Genomic DNA, 25,338 nt, shown 5'->3' on the forward strand with positions numbered 1-25,338 from the left:
GGTATTTTCAAATAAAAAAGAAAGATGAAAAGTTAGAATGAGACTTCTTTGCATATAAGGTAGAATGAGATTTCTTTATATGTGAAGAAGATATAATTGATATTATCTTTATTTGTCTTTAGGTGGATGATATCATTTATACTATCTCCTCTCAACTTTATTGTGATAAATTTAAGTGAATTTATTATCTCGCATAGGAGAGGTCAGCTTGCTTCTAGCAAGGTCGTGAAATGTAAACAAGTCTCTTGCAGCAGCTGCAGAGGAGATTACGATGGTTGGGACAGAGCCAGCTGCAGAGCATTTCTGTTGTCCTTTTCAGAANGTTGGGACAGAGCCAGCTGCAGAGCATTTCTGTTGTCCTTTTTAGATTGGTCTATTATAATGCATATTGTCTCTCCACTATTCCTAAGGATTGCAAGAGTTTTGACAGCCACTATCTTTTTGAGTGGAAGAAACTAGAAGTGATAACGTGTGTGAATTATATTGAAAGGATGGGAATATCTGTACCTTTATGTATAAATTAGCGTGTTAGAAATCAAAATGACTAATAATATCATTTTAAAAATGATAAAAAAAAGTGGCTCGTGTCGGAAGGTCAAGGAAGTTAGTGACTTGATGCTAGGGGAGTCGGCAATCGAAGACCCGGTAAACGGCGGCCGTAACTATAACGATTCTGAGGTAGCGAAATTCCTCGTCGAGTAAGTTTCGACTCGCATGAAAACCGTAACGATCTGGGCACTGTCTCAGACAAAGGCTCGGTAAAATAAACATGTTTGTAAAGATGCGGACTACCTGCACCTGGACAGAAATACCCTATAAAGCTTCACTGTTCCCTGGGATTAGCTTTGGACCTTTCCTGCGCAGCTTAGGTAGAGAGCGAAGAAGACCGCCTTCCAAGAGGTCCGAGCTATCAGTGAGAGAGAAACTTTTTATTTTTTATTTTATGAAAGTATCTTTTATTGAAAAGATGAGTCAAATTCCTAAGGATTCAACAACATCATATGCAATGAAATTGATAAATATTTCTATACGATTTAAAAATTTTTAACATCCTAATAACACTCATTTGACAAACAAAATAAGTTGGCCATGTACTCCTATGGAAATGACCCAAAAATAGCTTCGAGNTTTTTTTTTTTTTTTTTTTTTGTTGTTGTTGGTGTTGTTGATAGATTTCATCAAATTTAAACATTTATCACAAAACTATCGAAAATTATTGGCTGTAACTTAATTTTTCATCTAATGCTTTAAATGGCCCGAATAAAGTTTTTTTTTTCTTTTCAAATTTATGTTGTAAGGTCTCGTGTATGGCTACAAGTTCTTTTTTTATCCTCATTTTAGTGTTAGTGCAATCGAGTGAATATAGTATGAGACAAAATAAATAAATAAATAAATAATAAAAAATGAGAAAAATGTTTTTCTAAATGACTAAATTGCACTTGTTTAAGAAACTAAAAAAAGCTGCTAATGGTACTTCTATGGAAAATGGCCAAGAAATGACATGTGAGTGAAACCACTTTGGAGTGTCCTACTGAGTGTGTACGTTAATTTCATCAAACTTGAATAGTCCTCACAAAATTATCGAAAAATATTCACCGTACACAAGTTTTTAACCTAATGCTACAATTTTTTGTGTTTGAGTTTGAGTTATAAGGTCAAGTGCACATGACTACAGGTTTTTTGGGTCCTAATTTTAGTCTTAGTACGATCACGAGTGAATATAGTAAGAGACCAAAATGTGAAGAAAACTTTTCTAAATGTTCAAACGAGACTTGTTTGAGAAACAAAAAAGTCACCAATGATACTTCTATGAACAATGGACTAAAAAACATCTCGGGAGTGAAACTATTTGAAATATTTTTCTATTGCACATATGTGTCAATTTTATTAAATGTGCGGTGTAAAGATGTATATCATATTTTAATCATAACAAATTTGATCTTCCTTCTTTAGAGACTTGACCACATAGTTTTACTCGAATACACGTGTTTGATAAGAATTGTTGGAGTCTTACATTGACCAATTAAGAAGAAGAAGATTCGGGCGTGTAAGTAAGAGATACTATCTTTATTGGTAGGAAACTTTTTTGAGAACCAAAAGCAAAATAATGAGAACTTTAAAGATGACAATATCATACTATTGTAGAAGTTCGTTGTTCAATCTCTAGCATCAGTCATACTTTTATCTACGGGTGTACATGGTCCGGGTTGGGTCAGGTTGGGGGATTTTTTTGACCCAACCTAAAAGTTCGGGTTGGTTGGATTGGTAACCTAACCCAACCCAAAATTTTTCACAACCCAACCCAACCCAACCCTCTATTTTCGGTTGGGTTCGGGTTGGGTCCGGGTTGGGTTGTCAAATTTTTTTTTAAGTTTTATTTATCCCCAATCTATAATTAATTCAACTACAATCTTAAATAAAATATATTAAAAGTNAAAAAAAAAATCAATAAAAAATAACGAGCGAAAATTGTAACAAATTAACATAGTTCAATATTGTCATAAAACTAAAGACAACTAAATACCGACATTTTTTAGAATTGGTTAAAGTAACAAAAATACAATGGTAGATCATGAAAGGAATAAGTTAGTTATAGTTTATTATAATGTGTTTTAAAAAGAGTATGAAATATTAAGGTATTTTAAAAAATATATATATATATAAATAAAATTAAACAAAGACAAAAAATTAAATAATAAAATAATATAAACAAAACAAAGAAATTAAAAATAACAAAAACCGAAAACATACTATGTAAATGTTCATGAACTAACCTCAGTACCACTCTCGCAAACCCATTAATATAAAAGAATCTTCATAATAATTCTATATATTATATTTGGCTCGGGTCAACTTGAGCGTTTTGCTCATGAACCCGAAATCGAACCGATTCAGTTCGGGTTCAGAAAAATGAACCCAACCCTACCCGAAATGCTAATCCAACCCAACCCAACCTGATATGAACCAAGAGACATCAATCATACAATATACTTCAATGAAGATGTGAAGAAAAGATTGTCAAAATTATCAAAAAGATGTTTCAATTCATGCTACATTGAAGAAGAATGAAGTTTGATTGTTGTAAATTTTGGGTGGGTTACAATTTAGAGTAATTTAGAGTTATTGTATTTTAAGACATTTTATTTAATTTCGGTTACATTTACATAATGGCTAATTATGGCCATTAAGTATGAATGTTACAACTTTTGGAATGCCTTTAATAGTTTCATTTTGAGGCTATATAAAGCCATGTATGTTGTATTTGTAAGGTAGACTTGGAAAATATATAAAAAGAAGCATTTGTGCTTTTCTTTAGCCAATGGCTAAGTTTCTTTGCAATTCTATGTAGTTTAGATTGCATGTAGAATCATTCAAGCTCGACATGATCAATCTTGCTTGTGGAGTGATTCGAATCTCAAACAAGTGTTTGAGATATTTGATCAACAAGAGTCATTCAAGCTAGACATGATCGATCTTGCTTGTGGAGTGATTCGAATCTCAATCAAGTGTTCTTGCCTTGAGATATTCGATCAACAAGGTAATCCGAATCTTATTCCCCTTTAATTGATTCCTTATCTTATCATTTGGTATCAGAGCTTCAGGCTCAAGATCGGATATATGTTTCCTTTGCGTTTCTTCTCAATTTGATTTTTATTTATTTTCATCTTTTTAGTTTTTAATCGACCCAGAGTTCAAAATTCAATCTTTGCTCTATTTAAAATTTTGAGAGGTGAGAATGAGAGCTTCATTTGTGTATCTGAGTGTAAAAAGAGTGTCCTAAAATTTCCTTGAGTGTATACTCGTGAGGAGAGTGTTGTGAGTTCCTTTGTATTTCCATATCTTATTTTTTGCAGCAAAGTTTCACAAATAGATTCGAGGACGAATCCTCTTGAAGAAGTGGAGTATGATATGAACCAAGAGACATCAATCATACAATATACTTCAATGAAGATGTGAAGAAAAGGTTGTCAAAATTATCAAAAAGATGTTTCAATTCATGCTACATTGAAGAAGAATGAAGTTTGATTGTTGTAAATTTTGGGTGGGTTACAATTTAGAGTAATTTAGAGTTATTGTATTTTAAGACTTGTTATTTAATTTCGGTTACATTTACATAATGGCTAATTATGGTCATAAAGTAGGAATGTTACAACTCTTGGAATACCTTTAGTAGTTTCATTTTTGAGGCTATATAAAGCCATGTATGTTGTATTTGTAAGGTAGACTTGGAAAATATATAGAAAGAAGCATTTGTGCTCTTCTTTAGCCAATGGCTAAGTTTCTTTGCAATTCTATGTAGTTTAGATTGCATGTAGAATCATTCGAGCTCGACATGATCAATCTTGCTTGTGGAGTGATTCGAATCTCAAACAAGTGTTTGAGATATTTGATCAACAAGAATCATTGAAACTAGACATGATCGATCTTGCTTCTGGAGTGATTCGAATCTCAAACAAAGTGTTCTTGGCTTGAGATATTCGATCAACAAGGTAATCCGAATCTTATTTCCCTTGTAGTTGATTCCTTATCTTATCACAACCCTTATAGTTCGGGTTGGGTTGGTCCGGGTTGTCGGGTTGCCGGGTTGAATGTACACCCCTACTTTTATCTTAACTAAACCATGTGAATTGAATTCTTAATCATCGGATAAAGAAGTTGTGTGTCTTGAAAATGTAATTATAGTGAAGATCTATGGTAGAGCTCTATTAAACTAGCCATGTGTTCGAGAGAAGAGGAATAGTCTAAATTTCTTATATGGGCTCCATCGATGACAATGTCCAAATTCCTTCTACCATCCACTATATCTTGGGGTTCGTGCACATGACAAAAGTCAAGGTATTTTCGTTGTTATTCATTAGATTTAATATTGTTGACAAAAGGTTATCAAAATTTTCAATATTAAATGCATATTGTTATCTCTTACTAATGCATTATTTAGATAGGTAGGTATTCGGTTGCATCACTGAATACTATTGTATTATTTTTCCATAGCTTATGTAAGATTGTATTATTTTTCCATAGCTTATGTAAGAGTTATTCATAAAGTATCTAGATATTGGATATCCATTAATTGAATTCATTAATTTTTTGGTAAAGTTCCATTGATATGATTTTGTACGGTGAAACATAGAAAAGGTAGAATTCGATTTGAGAAACTTGGATTTCATTGGGTCACTGTAAACCAATATCCTCCGCTACCTTGGTCACCGCGGCAATTGGGTCACTGTAAACCACCACAGTGCCAACCTCCAGACCTACTTGGGAAGGCACCACGTTTGAAGAAGCAGCAACATCAAGTTCCATATGCGGAGGCTGGGCATAAAATTACCGGACCAAAGTGTGCATCAATCACGTCCTAGAGTGCAAATTCAAGAGCTGTCTCATAGATCATAGTCCGGTTAAATAAAATTGTTCGAAAATATTTGCACTCTTTATTAATGGAGAAAAGTTTACAAGACATGCAATACTACTACACTTTATTGTGTTTAAAATTTATTGGGATAAACACTTTGGTAAGGTGAGGAATATTTATAATAGGGGGGACAATTTATTCTGGAAATATTTATAATAAGGTTAAGGAAGTTGGTGACCTAATGACTGGGGAGTCGGCAACCGAAGGCCCGGTGAATGGCGGCCGTAACTATAATGATCCTAAGGTAGCAAAATTCCTTGTTGGGTAAGTTCCGACTCGCACGAAAGGTGTAACGATCTTGGCACTATCTCAGACAAAGGCTCGGTGAAATAGACATGTCTGTGAAGATGCAGACTACCTGCACCTGGACAGAAAGACCCTATGAAATTTCACTTTTCCTTGAGATTAGCTTTGGGCCTTTCTTGGGCAACTTAGGTAGAGAACGAAGAAGGCCGCCTTCCGAGGGGTCCGAGCCATCAGTGAGAGAGAAACTTTTTTTTATTTTATGAAAGTATCTTTTATTGAAAAGATGAGTCAAATTCCTAAGGATTCAACATCTTATGCAATGAAATTGATAAATATTTCTGTACAATTAAAATTTTTTTAACATCCCAATCACACTCATTTGAGAAACCAAATAAGTTGGCCATGTATCCCTATGGAAATGACCCAAAAATAGCTTGGAGAGTAAAATTTTTAGAAGTGTTTTTTTTTGGGTACATTTATCACAAAACTATAGAAAAATATTGGCGGTAACTAATGCTTTAAATGGTAAGGTTTTTTTTTTTTTTTTGTTCAAATTTATGTTCTAAGGTCTCATGTGTATGGCTACAAGTTCTTTTTTGATCCTCATTTTAGTCTTAGTGCAATCTAATGAATATAGTGTGAGACGACGACAAAAAAACTAAGAAACGAAAAAAGCCACTAATGGTACTCCTATGGAAAATGGCCCAGAAATGGCCAAGAAATGACCCATGAGTGAAACCATTTTGGAGTGTCCTACTGAGCGTGTGTTAATTTCATCAAATTTGAATAGTCGTCACAAAATTATCGAAAAATATTCACCATAACACAAGTTTTGAACCTAATGCTACAAATTTTTTGTGTTTGAGTTTGAGTTATAAGGTCAAGTGCGCATGACTACAGGTTTTTTGGGTCCTAATTTTAGTCTTAGTACAATCACAAGTGAATATAGTAAGAGACCAAAATGTGAAGAAAACGTTTCTAAACGTTCAAAGGACACTTGTTTGAGAAACAAAAAAAGTCACCAATGATACTTCTATGAACAATGGACTAAAAAACATCTCGGGAGTGAAACTATTTGAAATATTTTTCTATTGCACATATGTGTCAATTTTATTAAATGTGCCGTTTAAAGATGTATATCATATTTTAATCATAACAAATTCGATCTTCCTTCTTTGGAGACTTGACCACATAGTTTTACTCGAATACACCTGTTTGATAAGAATTGTTGGAATTAAGAAGAAGAAGATTCAGGTGTATAAGTAAGAGATACTATATTTATTGGTAGGAAACTTTTTTGAGAACCAAAAGCAAAATAATGAAAACTTTAAAGATGACAATATCATACTATTGTAGAAGTTCGTTGTTCTATCTCTAGCACCAGTCATACTTTTATCTTAACTAAACCATGTGAATTGAATTCTTAATCATCCGATAAAGAAGTTGTGAGTCTTGAAAATGTAATTATAGTGAAGATATGTGGTAGAGCTCTATTAAACTAGCCATGTGTTCGAGAGAAGAGGAATAGTCTAAATTTCTTATATTGGCTCCATTGATGACGATGTCCAAATTCCTTCTACCATCCACCATATCTTGGGGTTCGTGCACGTGACAAAAGTCAAGGTATTTTCGTTGTTATTCATTAGATTTAATTAGATTTAATATTGTTGACAAAAGGTTATCCAAATTTTCAATATTAAATGCATATTATCTTACTAATGCATTATTTAGATAGGTATGGTATTGGGTTGCATCACTAAATACTATTGTATTATTTTTCCATAGCTTATGTAAGAGGTATTCATGAAGTATCTAGATATTGGATATCCATCCATTGAATCCATTAATTTTTTGGTAAAGTTCCATTGATATGATTTTGTAGGGTGAAACATAGAAAAGGTAGAATTCTATTTGAGAAACTTGGATTCCATTGGGTCACTGTAAACCAATATCCTCCGCTACCTTGGTCACTGCGGTAATTGGGTCACTGTAAACCACCACAGTGCCAACCTCCAGACCTACTTGGGAAGGCACCACGTTTGAAGAAGCAACAACATCAAGTTCCATATGCGGAGGCTGGGCATAAAATCACCGGACCAAAGTGTGCATCAATCACGTCCTAGAGTGCAAATTCAAGAGCTGTCTCGTAGGCCATAGTCCGCTTAAATAAAATTGTTCGAAAATATTCGCACTCTTTATTAATGGAGAAAAGTTTACAAGACATGCAATACTACTACATTTTGATGTGTTTAAAATTTATTGGGATAAAAACTTTGGTAAGGTGAGGAATATTTATAATAGGGTGGACAATTTATTGTAGAAATATCTAATCATTTATTTTTAAGATACCTAAATCTTTTACTTGGAGTAAGAATATTTATTCTTGAAATACCTAAATCATTTCCCTACAATAGTAAAGAACTAGAGAGTTGAGAAGAAAAAAAAGCGACCGCCTGGAAAAACCATTGTTGAAGTTCACTCATGAGCAATGTTGACATGCAAGGATCCACCTTCGAAGGAGAGGGAGGTTTTGAATGGTTGGAGCCCATTTTCTGTCCAGAATCGAGAAAAAACCTGTGAGGTAAGATTTTGAATGTTCATCCTCATATTTGAGTTTGTTCTAGCAAATTGAGTTATGAAATTCTAATATGTTCATCTAGGAAGGTTATTTCACAGATTCCGTGAAGGAGATTGGCCGAGACCCAATCGAAAGTGGAGCTTCGAGAGTTGTTCAAGAATGGTAAAGAAAAGGAATGAACCTACTTCGAACACTCCTAAATTACTCTGTGTTTGGGTAAAATTTGAGGGGGGAAAAAAAAAACCTAGAGGTATTTACAACTTTACGGAAGAAATTGTATTGATTTGAGTTCTAAATCCAATAATACAAAACAATGAAGTTTAAGAAAAACCTAATCCAATATGTGTTTGCAACGACAGAAGGAGTGATAAAATTTTCGGTGAGCCATGTGTCAACCGGCGTCAGGATCATTGTGTACCAATGAGTTCTAAATCCAATAATACAAAACAATGAAGTTTAAGAAAAACCTAATCCAATATGTATTTGCAACGGCAGAAGGAGTGATAAAATTTTCGGTGAGCCATGTGTCAACCGGCGTCAGGATCATTGTGTACCAATGAGTTCTAAATCCAATAATACAAAACAATGAAGTTTAAGAAAAACCTAATCCAATATGTATTTGCAACGGCAGAAGGAGTGATAAAATTTTCGGTGAGCCATGTGTCAACCGGCGTCAGGATCATCGTGTACCAATGAGTTCTAAATCCAATAATACAAAACAATGAAGTTTAAGAAAAATTTAATCCAATATTTGTTTGCAACAGCAGGAGTGATAAAATTTTTGGTGAGCCATGTGTCAATTGACGTCAGGATCATCGTGTACCAATCACAAGGAGGACATACATTGCTCATTATGTGGAGAGGATCTTCGTGTACCAATCAGACGGAGGACATGTGTCGCTCATTGTGTAGAGAGGATCATTGTGTACCAATGAGACGTAGAACAATATCATACCACTATGAATAGTCTGTCCATCTAACATTAGTCATCTTCATCATATTTGAGCGATATAAATCTCTTATTTGGGGAGAATTTGGTAGAATTGGCTCTAGAATTTTTTAACGAAATGGTTGCGAAAGGAAGGGAACCTGATGTTGTAACATATAGCTGATAGATTGTGCAAAGCCAAACAATATGACAAAGCTGTCGAGTTCTGGTGTTGTATGGTTAATAAGGGGCTTAGCCCGGACATGAAAGCATGTACAACCCTCGTTGTTGGGCTCTGCGATGGTGGGAAGGTTGATTTAGCCTATGATCTTACGGGTAAGATGCAAATTTTATTTTATATTTAGTTAGTTTATATTTTTTCATATTTTTAGGTATTAGTTGGTAGCGTGTATCTTATTTAAATGCCTGAATATTAAGGAAGATTGTACTTTTGGATTCCAATTCTATTTCTCATTTTAACCTTCTCATTTTAACCTTGAGAGTATCCATCTTAGTATTCTTAAATATCAAAATTTCTTCTACAGCGTAATCAGTCAAATCCAGCTTCAAAATTTCGATTGTTGATTTAACACAATCTTATTATATTATCACTCCGATCAAATTAAGCTAGGATACTCACTTGTTCCAATCAAATTAAATGGAACAAAAAATTACCAATGGTAAATTAGTTATGCATGTTTTTATTGCGAAAAAAGAAAATTGGCTTATTGATGACACAATTAAAGAACGGTCTCAAGATGCAAATTCAATCGAATTTTAACCAAAGTGCTAAGTTTCTTTGTAATTCTATATAGTTTAGATTGCATATTTAGAATAATTCAAGCTTAACATAACCGATCTTCTTGTGGAATGATTTGAATCTCAAATAAGTGTTATTGTCTTGAGATATTCCATCAACAAGATAATTCGAATCTTACTTCCCTGGTAGTGATTCTTTATTATTTAATATCACAACTTTCTTTTAGATCAATTCCTTATCAAGAAGTCTACTCGACTTGAAAGATGAAAGATAATTAAGTTTAGGGAGTGTCAATGAATAAACTTAATTCATCATTATATGTCTCTCCCCGTGACAAATTTTGGAAAGGCCAAATCTAAGTTTATTGGAAATGTTTTAGAGTTAAATTTATTTGATATACATATAATGATAATACATGTATCAAATAGAACTATTTAATATTTGGTACGAGCATATTTCAAAATACCTATAATAAGAACCACATATTTAATCTTTGAAATATGTGTATGAGAAAATCAGTAGATATAATGTTTTATTTTATTTGAGTACTTTAATTCCATTGAATAACCATAAGCTCCAAACTTAAAATTAGCTAAAAGCTAGGGATCGGAATAAGCTTAAGGGGTGATTTCTTGGCCGCTCCAAGACCAGCTTCCTCTTCCATATCCACATCTTCTTCCTTCATTCCATCTGGGAGTTTCCAATCAAAGCACAACAAGAGGTTAGCAAGTGCCAACTTCACCATAAGGGTACCCATATTCATCCCAGGACATATTCTTCGGCCGCTTCCAAACGGTATTAACTCGAAGTTCTGTCCTTTGTAATCGATATTGCTTCCTATAAACCTCTCTGGAAAGAACTCTTCTGGGTCAGTCCAAGATTGTGGGTCTCGTCCAATGGCCCACACATTGATGTGAAGATGAGCCTTGGAGTCGATATCGTAACCGTTGAGCTTGAAAGGGGAGATGGTTTCTCTTGGAAGTAGAAGTGAAGCTGGTGGATGCAATCTTAAAACCTCTTTCACTACAATTTTTAGATACTCAAACTTTTCCAAGTCTATCTCTTTCACTGAATCTTCTTTTATGCAACTTCTAATCTCGTCTTGGAGCTTCTTCATCACGTTTGGGTTCCTAACCAACTCTGCCATGGCCCAAACAATGGTGCTTGCTCCAGTTTCTACTCCAGCTAGAAAAATATCCTAGAAAACCATACATTCACAGAAGAAGAAAATAAAACATAATGGTAAAGAAGTGACTCCATGGTTATATCATTGTTGGTTTATGGGTCAGGGGTATTTTCAAAAAAAAGTTTAGGTAGAGATGTCCATAGGATGAAACTTTCTTTGTCCCCGTTCCTACTTCATATTTCAATTTTTGTCTGGACGAAATTCTTTATTTATTTTGGTTGAGATTAAATGTCTCGATTTTAAAAATTAACATCTATTAAAAAGACAAAATATTTTAATAAATCGAATGATATATAAAGTGGGCAGGAATGAGAAGGAGATAATCGGTGCCCTTAGCCTTGTATAAACAAAATACCCAATGAACAATCTCTAATTTTAGGTTACCATGATGAGTGCTTTAACGCAATCTTTGGTGACTTTTAATGCATCAGATTCAGAGCTTTCCCTTTCCATTCTCAGCAAAACATCAACAATGTTTTCTTCCTTCTTACAACTCTTCTTGAAGTTGATACGATCCTCGACTACATGTTCAAAAAAGGCATCCATTTCACCAAAGCTCTTCTCCAGCCTCCCATGAACACCCTTCAACCGATCAATAATCCAACCCAAAGTAGGAATGAAATCGGTCATCGAGAAGCTTCCAATTGCTGCTAATGCACTATGCATAACATGTTGAAAGTGTTCATCATCTAATTTTCCTCCGCTGAAGATGCTTCCGAAAGCAACTCTTGTTATTATATTTGCAGTGAGAGAATAGGATTTCTCACTCACATCAATTGGAGATGAAGAAGAAGAGGATTGAGAGATGGAGTTCACAAGTCGCCCCACTTCCTCTTCTCTAATTTCCTGAAAAGATTCCACCCGCCGAGGATTGAAGAGCTGAAGCATACAAATCTTCCGAAGTTCCCTCCAACGTTCGCCGTACGGTGATAGATTTAGGTCCACGAAGTTGTAGGAAAATCTTCCACTACCCGTTAAGAGAGGGCGGCTGCAAGATGCAAGGTCATGAAATTTAAACAACTCTCTTGCAGCAGCGGCAGAGGAGATTACGATGGTTGGGACAGAGCCCAATTGGAGGAGCATGACGGGGCCATATTTTTTTGAAAGCTGAGAGAGAGAGCGATGAGGTAGGGAGCCAATGAGGTGCAGATGGCCCAACAAAGGAAGCTTTGGAGGGGTGGGAGGAAGAAGCTTGTTGTTGGGTTTTGCCTGTTTTCTTATGGATTTAAGAAGCAACAGAGAAGAACAGAGGAAAAGCAGAGGAACCCAGATGAAAAAATCATTAGTAGGCATCATTTTATCAACTCTAAGCATTTCCAAGCTCTATTTTGCGAGATATAAAGAGTGTGGGTAGGGTGATTGAGGTATTTTGGGTGACAGAGACAGCAATAATTTTTCATTTACAATATCATATGGATTTGAATTGAGAGGGATGGCTTCAAAATTGGTATACACATTATGTTGTCCTTTTTAGAATTGGTCCATTGTAATGCAAATATTCTGTCCATTCCTAGAGATTCCAAGAGTTTTGACAGCCACTATCTTTTTGAGAGGAAGAAACTAGAAGTGGGAATTTTATTGAAAGGATTGGAATTTTAATGACGATGGTTATAGAAGTGGGAATTCTAATGACACTTGTTTGAAAAAAAAAAAAAAAAAAAAAAAAAAAAAAGTAGCCAATGTATCCCTACAAAACTGACCCAAAAATAGTTTGGGAGTAAAACCATTTCGAGGTGTTTTTTACGAGCACGTGTATCGATTTCATCAAATTAAAACATTCCTCACCAAGCTATCGAAAAATATTGACTGTAACTCAATGTTTTCATCTAATGCTTTAAATGGCTCGAATAAGGTGTTTTACATTCCAATTTAGGTTGTAAGGTCTTATATGCATGACTACAATTTTTATCATCCCAAGAAATACAAAGTAGTAGTTTTTACCAAGTGTTTTGTAAATCTCTTCTCGACTGGTCTTAATAAAGTGTGCGAGTGTTTCCCACATAGAGTTGTGTTCAATAGTTCGCGCATGGAGGCGCATAGTTTTACTCCATTACACTTGTCTAGCAATTTCCCCACTGATGACTGTGCCCAAATTCCTTCTACCATCCACCCTATCTCGAGGCTCGTGATCATCGCCAAAGTCAGGTATTTTCATTGTTATTCATTAGATTGAAGCTACCATTCTATTTGTAGGAGGTTGCGTGACATGGTGCTGTTGTACCGGTTTTCCTTAGGTTATTCTTGTCTGTTACATTCACTTTCTTTCACAGGAACACCAAAATTCTACTTTTTAATATATTTGCTTATATTTCTTTATAACTTCTCAGCTAGGCCGCTAGGCCCACTAAACTAAAATAACTAAGTCAGAAACATAAACAATTGAAGTTTGAATTGATGATATTATTGAATATTGGAACGTTTATGTCTATGTAGAACTGAATTTTTAGATAGCTTAATAGTTGAAGTATTATCACACATTAGTTTTGTCCCTTCTGTTTTAGAGTGATTAATCTCTTTGAGTATTCTTCTCATCCAAAGAGCTTGACATGCACAGACACTAATAGCAACAAAGTCAGCTTCTATGGTTGATAAGGTGACTATAGGCTGCTTACGAGAAGACCAAATTATTGCTCGTCCACTCATCATAAACACGTAGCCTAAAGTACTCTTGCTATCTTCCATGTCTCCGGGATAGTTATTATCAGTAAATCCAATTAAATCACTAACTCCTCCCTTTCTATAAAATACACCATAATCTATCGTACATTTCAAGTACTTTAAAACCCTTTTAGCTGTTGCAAATTGTTGTTGTGTTGGACATGTCATAAAACGACTAATCAAACTTACAACAAACATAAAATCGGGACAAGTAGCTGTGAGATACATCAGACTTCCCACTATTTGTTTATACAAAGTTACACCTACTTTTCCACCATTCTCATATTTACCAATTTTCTGTTCTGGAACAATGAGATTACAAACAGAATTGTAATTCTCTATGCCAAATCGATTTAAAACTTCAGCACCATACTTTCTTTGACATATAAAAATACCATCTAATCTTTGTATTACCTCTATTTGAAGAAAAAATCTCATATGACCTAAGTCAGTCATATCAAACTCTTTCTTCATAGAACGTTTAAACTTCTCCAATAATTTTTCATCGTCTCCAGTAAATAAAAGATCATCAACATAAATGCTTACAATTATAATTTTACCTCATTTCCTCTTGACGAAGAGTGTCTGCTCACTAGAACTGCCTTTGAATCCTTCCTTGATGAAGTATGATTCTATTCGACTAAACCAGGTTCTAGGTGCTTGTTTTAATCGGTAGAGAGCCTTTTAAAGTTTGTACACCATCTCTTCACTTCCCTTTTTCTCATAGCCTTTTGGTTGTTCAACAAAAATATCTTCTTTTAACTCGCCATATAAAAAAGCTTATTTGACATCTAACTGATAGAGTTTCCAACTTTTTTGGGCGGCAAAAGCAATGATCATTCTCACTGTATCCATTCTTACCACAGGTGCGTACACTTCCATATAATCAATTCCATGCTCTTGTGTGTAGCCTTTTACAACCAATCTTGCTCTGTATTAATCAACTTCTCCAGACTCATTTAGCTTGGTTTTATAAATCTATTTCACTCCTATTTTCTTTGCTTCCACCGATAGAACCACCAAATTCCATGTTTGATTTTTTTTTCAATGGATTTGATTTCTTCATCCATATAGAACAATCTTCCTCTTGAGCTTTTGACAGCTTTCTCAAAATTCACAGAATCTGAAATCATAAAAAATGTCATATTTTCTTCATCCTCTTCAGATAAACCTTTAGCGGAATTATAATCTACTAACCATACAGGTGGATGTCGATTTCTCCCCTCCCTTATTGTCAAATATGGTGCAACAGTTACTAGAAAATTGTTTTCAGCAACTGGTTCAATTGTTTCAGCAACCGATTGAGTCGTTTCTTCCGTGATTTCCCCTTCTTCGTTTTTAGCAACTGGTTTAATTGTTTCAGCAACCGGTTCAGTCGTTTCCTTTGTGATTTCTCCTCCTTCGGCTGTGTTTTTATCAATTTCAATATTTTCCCCCAGTTCAATTTTGTTTCACCTTCAAACAATTTTCAATCTCATTCACGATCTTCCTCGAAAGCTACATTACCACTTACTATAATTTTATTTGTAGTTGGATCAAACATTCTATAGCTTTTGGATTCGCCGCTGACTCCAAATAAAACACATATTACACTTTTATCTTTAAGTTTCCTTCTCTTGGCATCTGGAATATGGACATGTCCCACAAATCCAAAAATTATGAAATAATCTTGGTGTCATGTCTTTTACTGCAAGAGTGGGTGATCGATTCAAAATGTGAATCGTCCACCTGACTGCTTCAAGCTAGAAATTTTTTGGCACTTTCTTCTCGGTCAGCATAGCTCTTACCAAGTTCATCACAGTGCGATTTTTGCGTTCGGCCACTCCATTTTGCTGTGGGGTATAGGCTGTGATTAATTGTCTCTTCACTCCATGCTGTTTGCAAAAATCGTTCAATTCTCTTCCTCTATTTTTCCTTAAATATTTTATAGGCATTCCAATTTCCTTTTCCACCCTTGTTTTGAAACATTTGAAACGATAAAATGTTTCTGCTTTTTCTACAAGAAAATAACTCCATGTCTTCCTTAAAAAATCATCTATAAAACACAACAAGTACTTTTTCTGGCCACTTGAAGCGGGTGAAATTGGACCACAGAGATCTGCATGGACAAGACCCAATTTTTCCGTTGCTCTCTATTTACCCATTTTTGGAAATGGAGTCTGATGTTACTTGCCTTTCATACATGCCTCACAAGTGGTGTTTGAAGCTACAATTTGCGGCAGGCCTTTCACCATGTTTTTGTGTTTCAAGGTGCACAGGCCTTTGTAGCCAAGATAACCATAACGATGGTGCCAAAGTGTTGACTAATCCATATTTGAAACTTGGAGGCATCTTCCTTCATTTGTTGTGGTAGATGGTTCAATATGCAAAATAAACAGCCGATTTGCGCTCATAATTGACTTTATTATTTTTCCTGTGGATGATAAATGCTAAGTGCACCATCTTTAAACAGCATTGCTACTCCTTTTTCTTGAAGTTGTCCAATTCTCAAGAGATTATGTTTGAGTTCAGGTACCCAATACACGTTACTAATAGTGCAACGAATACCATGCAAAGTTAATTTCACTCCACCCTTTCCTATAACTTTTATACTTGTATTATTTCCAAGTTTGACAATGTGGGAAAATGTCTCGTCTAAGCTTTAAAACATACATTCACTTGCACACATATGGTTTGAGCAACCATAATCTAAGCATCACTCCTTTTTCTTCATGTCTTTCCATATGAGCCATTAACAACATTTCATCCTCTTCTTCCAGGTCTACATAATTCAATTCCTTATTTATCTTTGGACATTCATATTGAAAATGACCTAAGTCATGACACCTATAATATTCAACAGTTGCTTTGTTGAAAGTTGATCTTCCTCTTATGCGTCCTCTGCCCCTATAAGTTCCTCTTCCTCTGTTACTTATTTTTGTTCGTCCTTCGACTTTTAGAACTTGCTCCTCTCCATTAATGTTGGATCTTCGAAATTTTTGATCATGCACCACTAATGAACTTTATAATTCATCAATGGACATGTTATCAATATCTTTGGATTCCTCAATGGATACTACAACATAAGTAAATTTTTTAGTCAGGGTATGCAGAATTTTTTCTACAATTTTCTTGTCGGGCATATCTTCTCAATTGCTTCTCATCTGGTTTGACATTATCATCACTCTTGCAAAATAATCTGTGATACTTTCATCCTTCTTGATCTCTAGGACCTTAATGCATTAAGAAGAGATTTCTTCACTTTTTGGTTTCCACCAAACTTTCGCTTCATTGAGTCCCAAACAATCATGGCTGTGTGACGATCCAAGATTTGTTCAGAGACAGTACAATCAATTTCCTAAAAGTGGTAATGCTTTACTTGGTGATTTTTTAGTTTAGCATCATCAAGGTGGCCCTTTTGTGCCTCAGCCAGCATTGTTCCTTCCTCTGGTTCTGAGAAACCAATCTCCCCCACACTCCATAGACTCTTTGCTCTGAGAAAATTTTCCATCGAAGTGAAGTGAAGGATTATAGTGACGGGGCCATTTTCCTTCCTCAGTCAGCTCACTCCAATGATTATAATGACCATCGAAGTGAAGGATCTTCGCTAAAGTTTTGTCTTCACTCATACTCTCTCTATTTGATCACTCAAAAATACCAATAGTTAGGTTTTGATAGAACAATAACTAAACTAGAAACATAAACCATTCAAGTTTAGAATGATAATATTATTAAATACTGTATGATTGGATAGCTTTACAAATAACCATAAATAGAAACTAACCACACATCTTGTAAACAAATCTAGTAAATAAATTGGTAACACACTTTTACTACCCAATTCATATCTCCATTTTCAACATCCAAATAAGAACCAATGTTGATGAATGTTCAAATGATGTCTAATCAGGTCAGGCTCTCCATTATAGAAAGAAAAATGGTTCAAAAGCAAGTGGAAACGAATGGGATGAAGGTTGAGGTAAAGGGATTTTCTGGGTCAAATTTAATTTTGGTACTTTGTTCCGACACTCGTATTGTCTATACACANGCTCTGAGAAAATTTTCCATCGAAGTGAAGTGAAGGATTATAGTGACGGGGCCATTTTCCTTCCTCAGTCAGCTCACTCCAATGATTATAATGACCATCGAAGTGAAGGATCTTCGCTAAAGTTTTGTCTTCACTCATACTCTCTCTATTTGATCACTCAAAAATACCAATAGTTAGGTTTTGATAGAACAATAACTAAACTAGAAACATAAACCATTCAAGTTTAGAATGATAATATTATTAAATACTGTATGATTGGATAGCTTTACAAATAACCATAAATAGAAACTAACCACACATCTTGTAAACAAATCTAGTAAATAAATTGGTAACACACTTTTACTACCCAATTCATATCTCCATTTTCAACATCCAAATAAGAACCAATGTTGATGAATGTTCAAATGATGTCTAATCAGGTCAGGCTCTCCATTATAGAAAGAAAAATGGTTCAAAAGCAAGTGGAAACGAATGGGATGAAGGTTGAGGTAAAGGGATTTTCTGGGTCAAATTTAATTTTGGTACTTTGTTCCGACACTCGTATTGTCTATACACAATTATTGCAGTTTGATTGTTGGTGGCCCTCTTGGTGGGTTTCTGATTAAAAATATAAGGCACGCTAACAACATGCTTCATTTCTATTGAGTACCCCACTTTTCACAATCTATTACAAGCAATGAAGAAAACGTCATTGTAGACCAAATTTATAAAATATTTTGATTGGTGTTACAAGAAACATAGACATCACTAACGTGATCTTTCTTTGTAGGCCACGTTGCTGCAACTGTGAATTGGAGAAATGGCTATATTATTCTTCCTCTTCTATCTTGAAGTAAAATCACGACAATATGAACCAAAATATCAATCATGCAATATAAACTTCCAAGAAGATGGAAAAAAAATGTTATTCAAATTATTACATGATATTGCAATTCATGTCATGATATTCAAAGTTTAGATTGCATATTTAGAATAATTCAAGCTTGACATGATCGATCTTGTCTGTGGTGTGATTCAAATCTCAAACAAGTGTTCTTGAGATATTATTCGATCACTAAGGTAATCTGAATCTTACTTCTATTATAGTGATTCTTTATCATTTAATATCAGAGCTTTCTTTTAGATCGATTCCTTATCAAGAAGTCTACTCGCCATGAAGGATGAAAGATAATTAAGTTTAGGAGTGTCAATGAATAAACTTAATTCATCATTATATGTCTGCCTGACAAATTTTGGAATGGCCAAATCTAAGTTTATTGGATATGTTTTAGAGTTAAATTTACTTGATAGACATACAATGATAATACATGTATCAAGTAGAATTATTTAATATTTGGTACGTGTACGAGAATGTTCCAAAATACCGAGAGAACACATCTCTTCCTCTCAAAAAGATTGATTGGAGGGTCGATAGAATTCTCCTCATGTTCCATAAAAAATTGAAATTTGCTTTGCTTCAATAATTTAAACACGTAACCCTATTTTAATGGTTTCCCTTCCTGGAAGGAAGCAAGAAAAATAATGCAAGAGGCCTTTTCTATAGAGCTTCCGTACAACTCGATATATTTGTTTAAATTTTCTAAGTTGAACTTATGAAATCTTTGAAATATGTCTATCACAAAATGAATGGCGTTTTTATCCCTTCACAAAATCTAATTGATGGATAGAAATATGGATAAATATGAGGTAATTAGCCACAAGATAAGGTTTATATTTTATTTGTGTTAGGATTGCTCAACAAAGCACATCTTCCATCAAAATGAACCTAAAGAATGGGAAAGAGGAAATTAGAGAAATATTGATTAAAAGTTTTATTGATGACTTGAGATAGGTATAACCGTAGAGAATATAGAGAACGAAGAAAATACATTTTGAAAACACGGACTAATGGGTATATATATAGTTTTCGTTTACTAAATATAGCTTTAACAGATTTAATCTACGAGATATATACTACCAAATATATCTCTACCAAATCTTTACGAAATATCTACTATATATATATACCAGATCTTTTACTGTACATAGGACATCAGATTCCATATCCCAACAATCTCTCCCTTGTTGACTGATACAGTCAACTAAGAATTTCATTCTCAATATGTACCGTACCACTTGAGACTTTGCACAACCTCAATGTTCCAACATCAACACAAAATGTTTGCTGGATTCCTTGCACCATCTATCTTCTCCAAACACATCACCATCTTCCACTAACCTTCTAGTGAAATGGTATCACCTTTTGTGTTTTGTGTTTGAATGATAGACCGAGTTCCTCGCCAACTGCATGACACTCTCCTTTTGTGTTTTGTGTTTGAATGATAGACCGAGTTCCTCGCCAACTGCATGACACTCTAACTATCTACCTGAAGAATCTTCTCGCACTGCTTCTTGCCTAATTCATCTAGATAATTTGTCATTCATATCATCTCATTTCCAGCTTCAACTATTGCCACATACTCAGTCTCAGCAGATGAAAGAGCAACGCATTTATGAAGCCTAGACATCCCATCATCTATGGCTTGCTCCCACTTGGTTGTATCCTCCAACTGTAGGGCCTCATCAAGGGGCTTTCGTTTCCCTTCATCAGTCACCAACCAATAGTATAAAGAAGGTACATACCTATCTGGTATTTTAATGACTCTGGATAATCTTTTCAACACCTGCTCAGGTATCACTTGCTCCGCTTCTAGTTCCTCAGTAATAGTCTTAGGAGTTTCTTACGTATCCGCTACAGCATCACTAGGTGAATCTTTCAGCAACTCAACCTCAACTCTTTGACAAGTTTTGTGAAGCTAACTCATTTCTGTTTTCTCGTAACGCAGTTCTCACAAGGACTCATATCAACAGATTTCAGACCTTCCAAAACTCCTTTCGCAGCCAACATCTTTATTCATTTAACACTCATATGTCTAAGTCTATTATGCCATAGATTTGAATTTGAAGCACTCTCAGTGACAGCAACCATGTTCATACACCTTGCAATGGTGTATAAGATTCTAGATTTTGTGCCACGTGCTACCACCATAGCACCATTTCACAATCTTCCACGAACTCTTCCCAAACTTTGTTGCATAACATGTGCTATCTAACTGACCAATAGAGATCAAGTTCTTCTTGAGACTAGAAATTTATCTGACATCCTTTAATGTCCATTGATTTCCTACCGTAGTTTTTATGCAGACATCTCCTCTTCCTTCAACTTTCAAATCTTTGATGTTGGCAAGATACACCTTCTCAAAATTTCCAGACTGACTTGAAATTTCGAAACAATTCCTTATTTGGAGACAAATGAAAAGATGCACCTGAATCCAATATCCAGGATTCAATCGGACTATCCACGCTGAGGATTAGAGCATTCCCAATGTCTTATAGCATTCCCAATGTCTTATGCTGAATTTACCGAATCATCGTCATCCTTTGATTTGTGATTCTGCTTCCTCTTTGTACAATCTACAATCTGCCCGAAAGTGACATTTTTCTCCACAACTCCAACACTTTGTATTTGGTTTGTTTGGAGATTTTCCTCGGTTTCTTGGTTTTGATCGTCAATTGTTTGGGCCCTTTGATTTACTTCTTCCCTTTCGATCAACACTGAGAGCATTGCCCGATGAATCTCCAATTTCCCGTTTGCGAATACCTTCGCTGAGAACTACATCTCGAATTTTATCAAACTTCAGTTTATCAGATCCTCCTGAAATGTTGATTGCGGCAACAACAGTATCCCACGACTCGGGTAAAGATGACATCAAAATCAATGCTTTAATTTCATCTTCGAAATTAATTTTCACCGAACTCAGTTGACTTAGAATTATATTGAATTGGTTTATATGATCACCAACAGATCCACCTTCAGATATTTGCAGATTACACAATCTCCGCATCAAATACATCTTATTCATAACCGACGGTTTCTAGCACATATTCGACAGCGCCTTCAACAGATCTGACGTTGTCTTCTCCTTGATAATGTTGAATGCAACGTTTCTGGACAGTGTCAATCAAATCAACCCCAAGGCCTGACGATCCTTGAGCTTCCACTGCTCTGTGGTCATAGTATCCGGCTTCACCCCCAACAGGGGTTCGTGAAGATCTTTCTGGTACAAATAATCTTCAATTTGCATCTTCTAGAAACTGAAATCGGATCCATCAAAATTTTCAATTCCAATCTTTGAAATTTCCATCTTTACAAATCGTGGTGAATCTTGCCTCGCTCTGATACCAGTTGTTAGGATCGCTCAACAATGAACACACTCGATCAAGATGAATACAAATAACAGGAGAGAGAAAATTCAAGGAGGAATATTGACCAAAAGTTTTATTGATGACTTCATGTATGTACGAGAATGCAGACAAGGAAGAAAGTACTGAAAGCACTAACTAATGGGATATATATATATATATANCCGATGAATCTCCAATTTCCCGTTTGCGAATACCTTCGCTGAGAACTACATCTCGAATTTTATCAAACTTCAGTTTATCAGATCCTCCTGAAATGTTGATTGCGGCAACAACAGTATCCCACGACTCGGGTAAAGATGACATCAAAATCAATGCTTTAATTTCATCTTCGAAATTAATTTTCACCGAACTCAGTTGACTTAGAATTATATTGAATTGGTTTATATGATCACCAACAGATCCACCTTCAGATATTTGCAGATTACACAATCTCCGCATCAAATACATCTTATTCATAACCGACGGTTTCTAGCACATATTCGACAGCGCCTTCAACAGATCTGACGTTGTCTTCTCCTTGATAATGTTGAATGCAACGTTTCTGGACAGTGTCAATCAAATCAACCCCAAGGCCTGACGATCCTTGAGCTTCCACTGCTCTGTGGTCATAGTATCCGGCTTCACCCCCAACAGGGGTTCGTGAAGATCTTTCTGGTACAAATAATCTTCAATTTGCATCTTCTAGAAACTGAAATCGGATCCATCAAAATTTTCAATTCCAATCTTTGAAATTTCCATCTTTACAAATCGTGGTGAATCTTGCCTCGCTCTGATACCAGTTGTTAGGATCGCTCAACAATGAACACACTCGATCAAGATGAATACAAATAACAGGAGAGAGAAAATTCAAGGAGGAATATTGACCAAAAGTTTTATTGATGACTTCATGTATGTACGAGAATGCAGACAAGGAAGAAAGTACTGAAAGCACTAACTAATGGGATATATATATATATATATGATTTGCATTTAGTAAATATAGCATTTAATCTACAAATATATTCTACTAAATATATATCTACCAAATCTTTACTAAATATCTATTATATATATCTCTACCATATTTGTAGGAAATACGTGTCCTATATATTTCTACCAAATTTTTTGTTATAGATAAACATCATGCTCCATATCCCAACAATTTGAGTACTTTAATTCCATTGGATAACCCTAAACTCGAAACTTAAAATTAGCTAAAAGTAAAGGACGGGAATAAGTCTAAGGGGTGATTTTTTGGGCGCTGCAAGACCATCGGCCTCTTCCATATCAAGCTCTTCTTCTTTCATTCCATCCGGCAGTTTCCAATCAAAACACAGCAGCAGGTTAGCCAGTGCCAACTCCACGGTAAGGGTCGCCATATTCATCCCAGGGCAAATTCTTCGCCCGCTTCCAAAAGGTATTAACTCGAAGTTCTGTCCTTTATAATCGATATTGCTTCCTATAAACCTCTCGGGAAAGAACTCTTCTGGTTTAGTCCAAGATTGTGGGTCTCGTCCAATGGCCCACATATTAATGTGAAGATGAGTCTTGGGGTTGATATCGTAACCATTGAGCTTAAAAGAGGAGATGGTTTCCCTTGGAAGTAGAAGTGGGACCGGTGGATGCAATCTCAAAGCCTCTTTCACTACCATTTTTAGATACTCAAGTTTTTCCAAGTCCATCTCTTTCACTAAATCTTTCTTTATGCTACTTCTAATCTCGTCTTGGAGCTTCTTCATCACCCTTGGATTCCTAACTAGCTCTGTCATGATCCAAACAATGGTGGTCGCCCCTGTTTCTACCCCCGCTAGAAAAATATCCTAGAAGCACACATAGCCAAAGAAGAAAGAAAATAAAACATGGTTATATCAAACGGATAATAAGAAATTATGGGCTTTAACAGTTTGCTATTTTTCAAAAGAGTTTAGGTTACCATGATAAGTGCTTTAACGCAATCTTGGGTAACTTGTAGTACATCAGATTCAGAGCTTTCCCTTTCCATTCTCAACAAAACATCAACAATGTTTTCTTCCTTCTTACAACTCTTCTTGAAGTTGATACGATCGTCGACTACATGTTGAAAAAAGGCATCCATCTCACCAAAGCTCTTCTCCAGCCTCCCATGAACACCAGTCAACCGATCAATAATCCAACCGAAAGTAGGAATGAAATCGGTCATGGAGAAGCTTCCAATTGCTGCAACTGCTCTCCGGATAACATGTTGAAAGTGTTCATCATCTAATTTTCCCCCGCTGAAGATGCTCCCAAAAGCAACTCTTGTTGTTATATTTGCAGTGAGAGAATATGATTTCTCACTCAGATTGATTGAAGCTGAAGAAGAAGAGGATTGAGAGATGGATTTTACAAGGCGCCCCACTTCCTCTTCTCTAATTTCCCAAAAAGATTGAACCCGTCGAGCAGTGAAGAGCTCGTGCATACAAATCTTCCGAAGTTCCCTCCAACGTTCACCGTAGGGGGAGAGATTTAGGTCCAAGAAGTTGTATGAAAATCTTCCACTACCCGTTAAGCGAGGGCGGCTGCAAGAAGCAAGATCATGGAACTTAAACAACTCTCTTGCAGCGGCGGCAGAGGAGATTACGATGGTTGGGACAGAGCCCAATTGGAGGAGCATGACGGGGCCATATTTTTTTGAAAGCTGAGAGAGAGAGCGATGGGGGAGGGAGCCAATGAGGTGCAGATGGCCCAACAAAGGAAGCTTTGGAGGGGTTGGAGGAAGAAGCTTGTTGTTGGGTTTTGAGTGTTTTCTTATGGTTTTAAGAAGCAATAGAGAAGAACAGAGGAAAAGCAGAGGAACCCAGATGATAAGATTATTAGACATCATTGTATCAACGTTAAGCATTTCCAATCTATACTATGAGATATAAAGAGTAGAATGTGGAAGGAGTAATATTTGTATGTAAGGTGATTGAGCTATTTTGGGTGACAGAGACTGTAATAATTGTTGTTTTACAATAACATATGGATTTGTATTGAGAGGGATGGCTTCAAAATTGTATACACATTTTATGGAAGCATTTCTGTTGCCCTTTTCAGAATTGGTCCATTGTAATGCAAATATTCTGTCCACTATATTCCTAAAGATTCCAACGTTAAGCATTTTTTTTTTTTTTTAATGTCTTATGTTTAAGACCTGTGATGTTAAACTTTTTAGATTTTAGGTTTAGAACCAACTCCGAATAATATTATCAAGGAACTAAAACACTAAACGAGCTCTTAGGAATTAGTAATAGTACTTCTTTAAAACATTTCCAAAAAAAAAAAAAAAAAAAAAAAAAAAAAAAAAAAAAAAAAAAAAAA

The 25,338-nt window shown here is 35.3% G+C and overlaps 2 protein-coding genes across 3 annotated transcripts in view; both read right to left on the bottom strand.

The window, feature by feature from the left end:
* Positions 1–10,487: 10,487 nt before the first annotated feature.
* Positions 10,488–25,338, bottom strand: part of LOC111802421 (cytochrome P450 71B37-like) — a 25,409-nt gene continuing 10,558 nt past the window's right edge. Inside the window, exons 1-2 of one of the 2 annotated variants that reach the window (XM_023686775.1) lie at positions 11,496–12,427; positions 10,488–11,123 (exon numbers count right to left, since the gene is read on the bottom strand). In XM_023686775.1, the coding sequence (XP_023542543.1) occupies positions 10,518–11,123; positions 11,496–12,425 (1,536 nt within the window). In that variant the 5' untranslated portion in view covers positions 12,426–12,427 and the 3' untranslated portion in view covers positions 10,488–10,517. Of the gene's footprint in view, positions 11,124–11,495; positions 12,428–25,338 lie in introns of those variants that run through there. The other variant, XM_023686791.1, reaches the window with a different exon arrangement.
* On the bottom strand, positions 23,235–24,880 carry LOC111802438 (cytochrome P450 71B9-like). The gene is made up of 2 exons (XM_023686806.1): positions 23,954–24,880; positions 23,235–23,840 (listed from the first exon to the last, which is right to left on the bottom strand). The coding sequence occupies exons 1-2, from the start codon at positions 24,878–24,880 to the stop codon at positions 23,235–23,237; spliced, it is 1,533 nt and encodes a 510-aa protein (XP_023542574.1).

This window comes from Cucurbita pepo, chromosome LG01 (genome assembly GCF_002806865.2).
Source record: "Cucurbita pepo subsp. pepo cultivar mu-cu-16 chromosome LG01, ASM280686v2, whole genome shotgun sequence".
Lineage (NCBI taxonomy): Eukaryota > Viridiplantae > Streptophyta > Magnoliopsida > Cucurbitales > Cucurbitaceae > Cucurbita > Cucurbita pepo.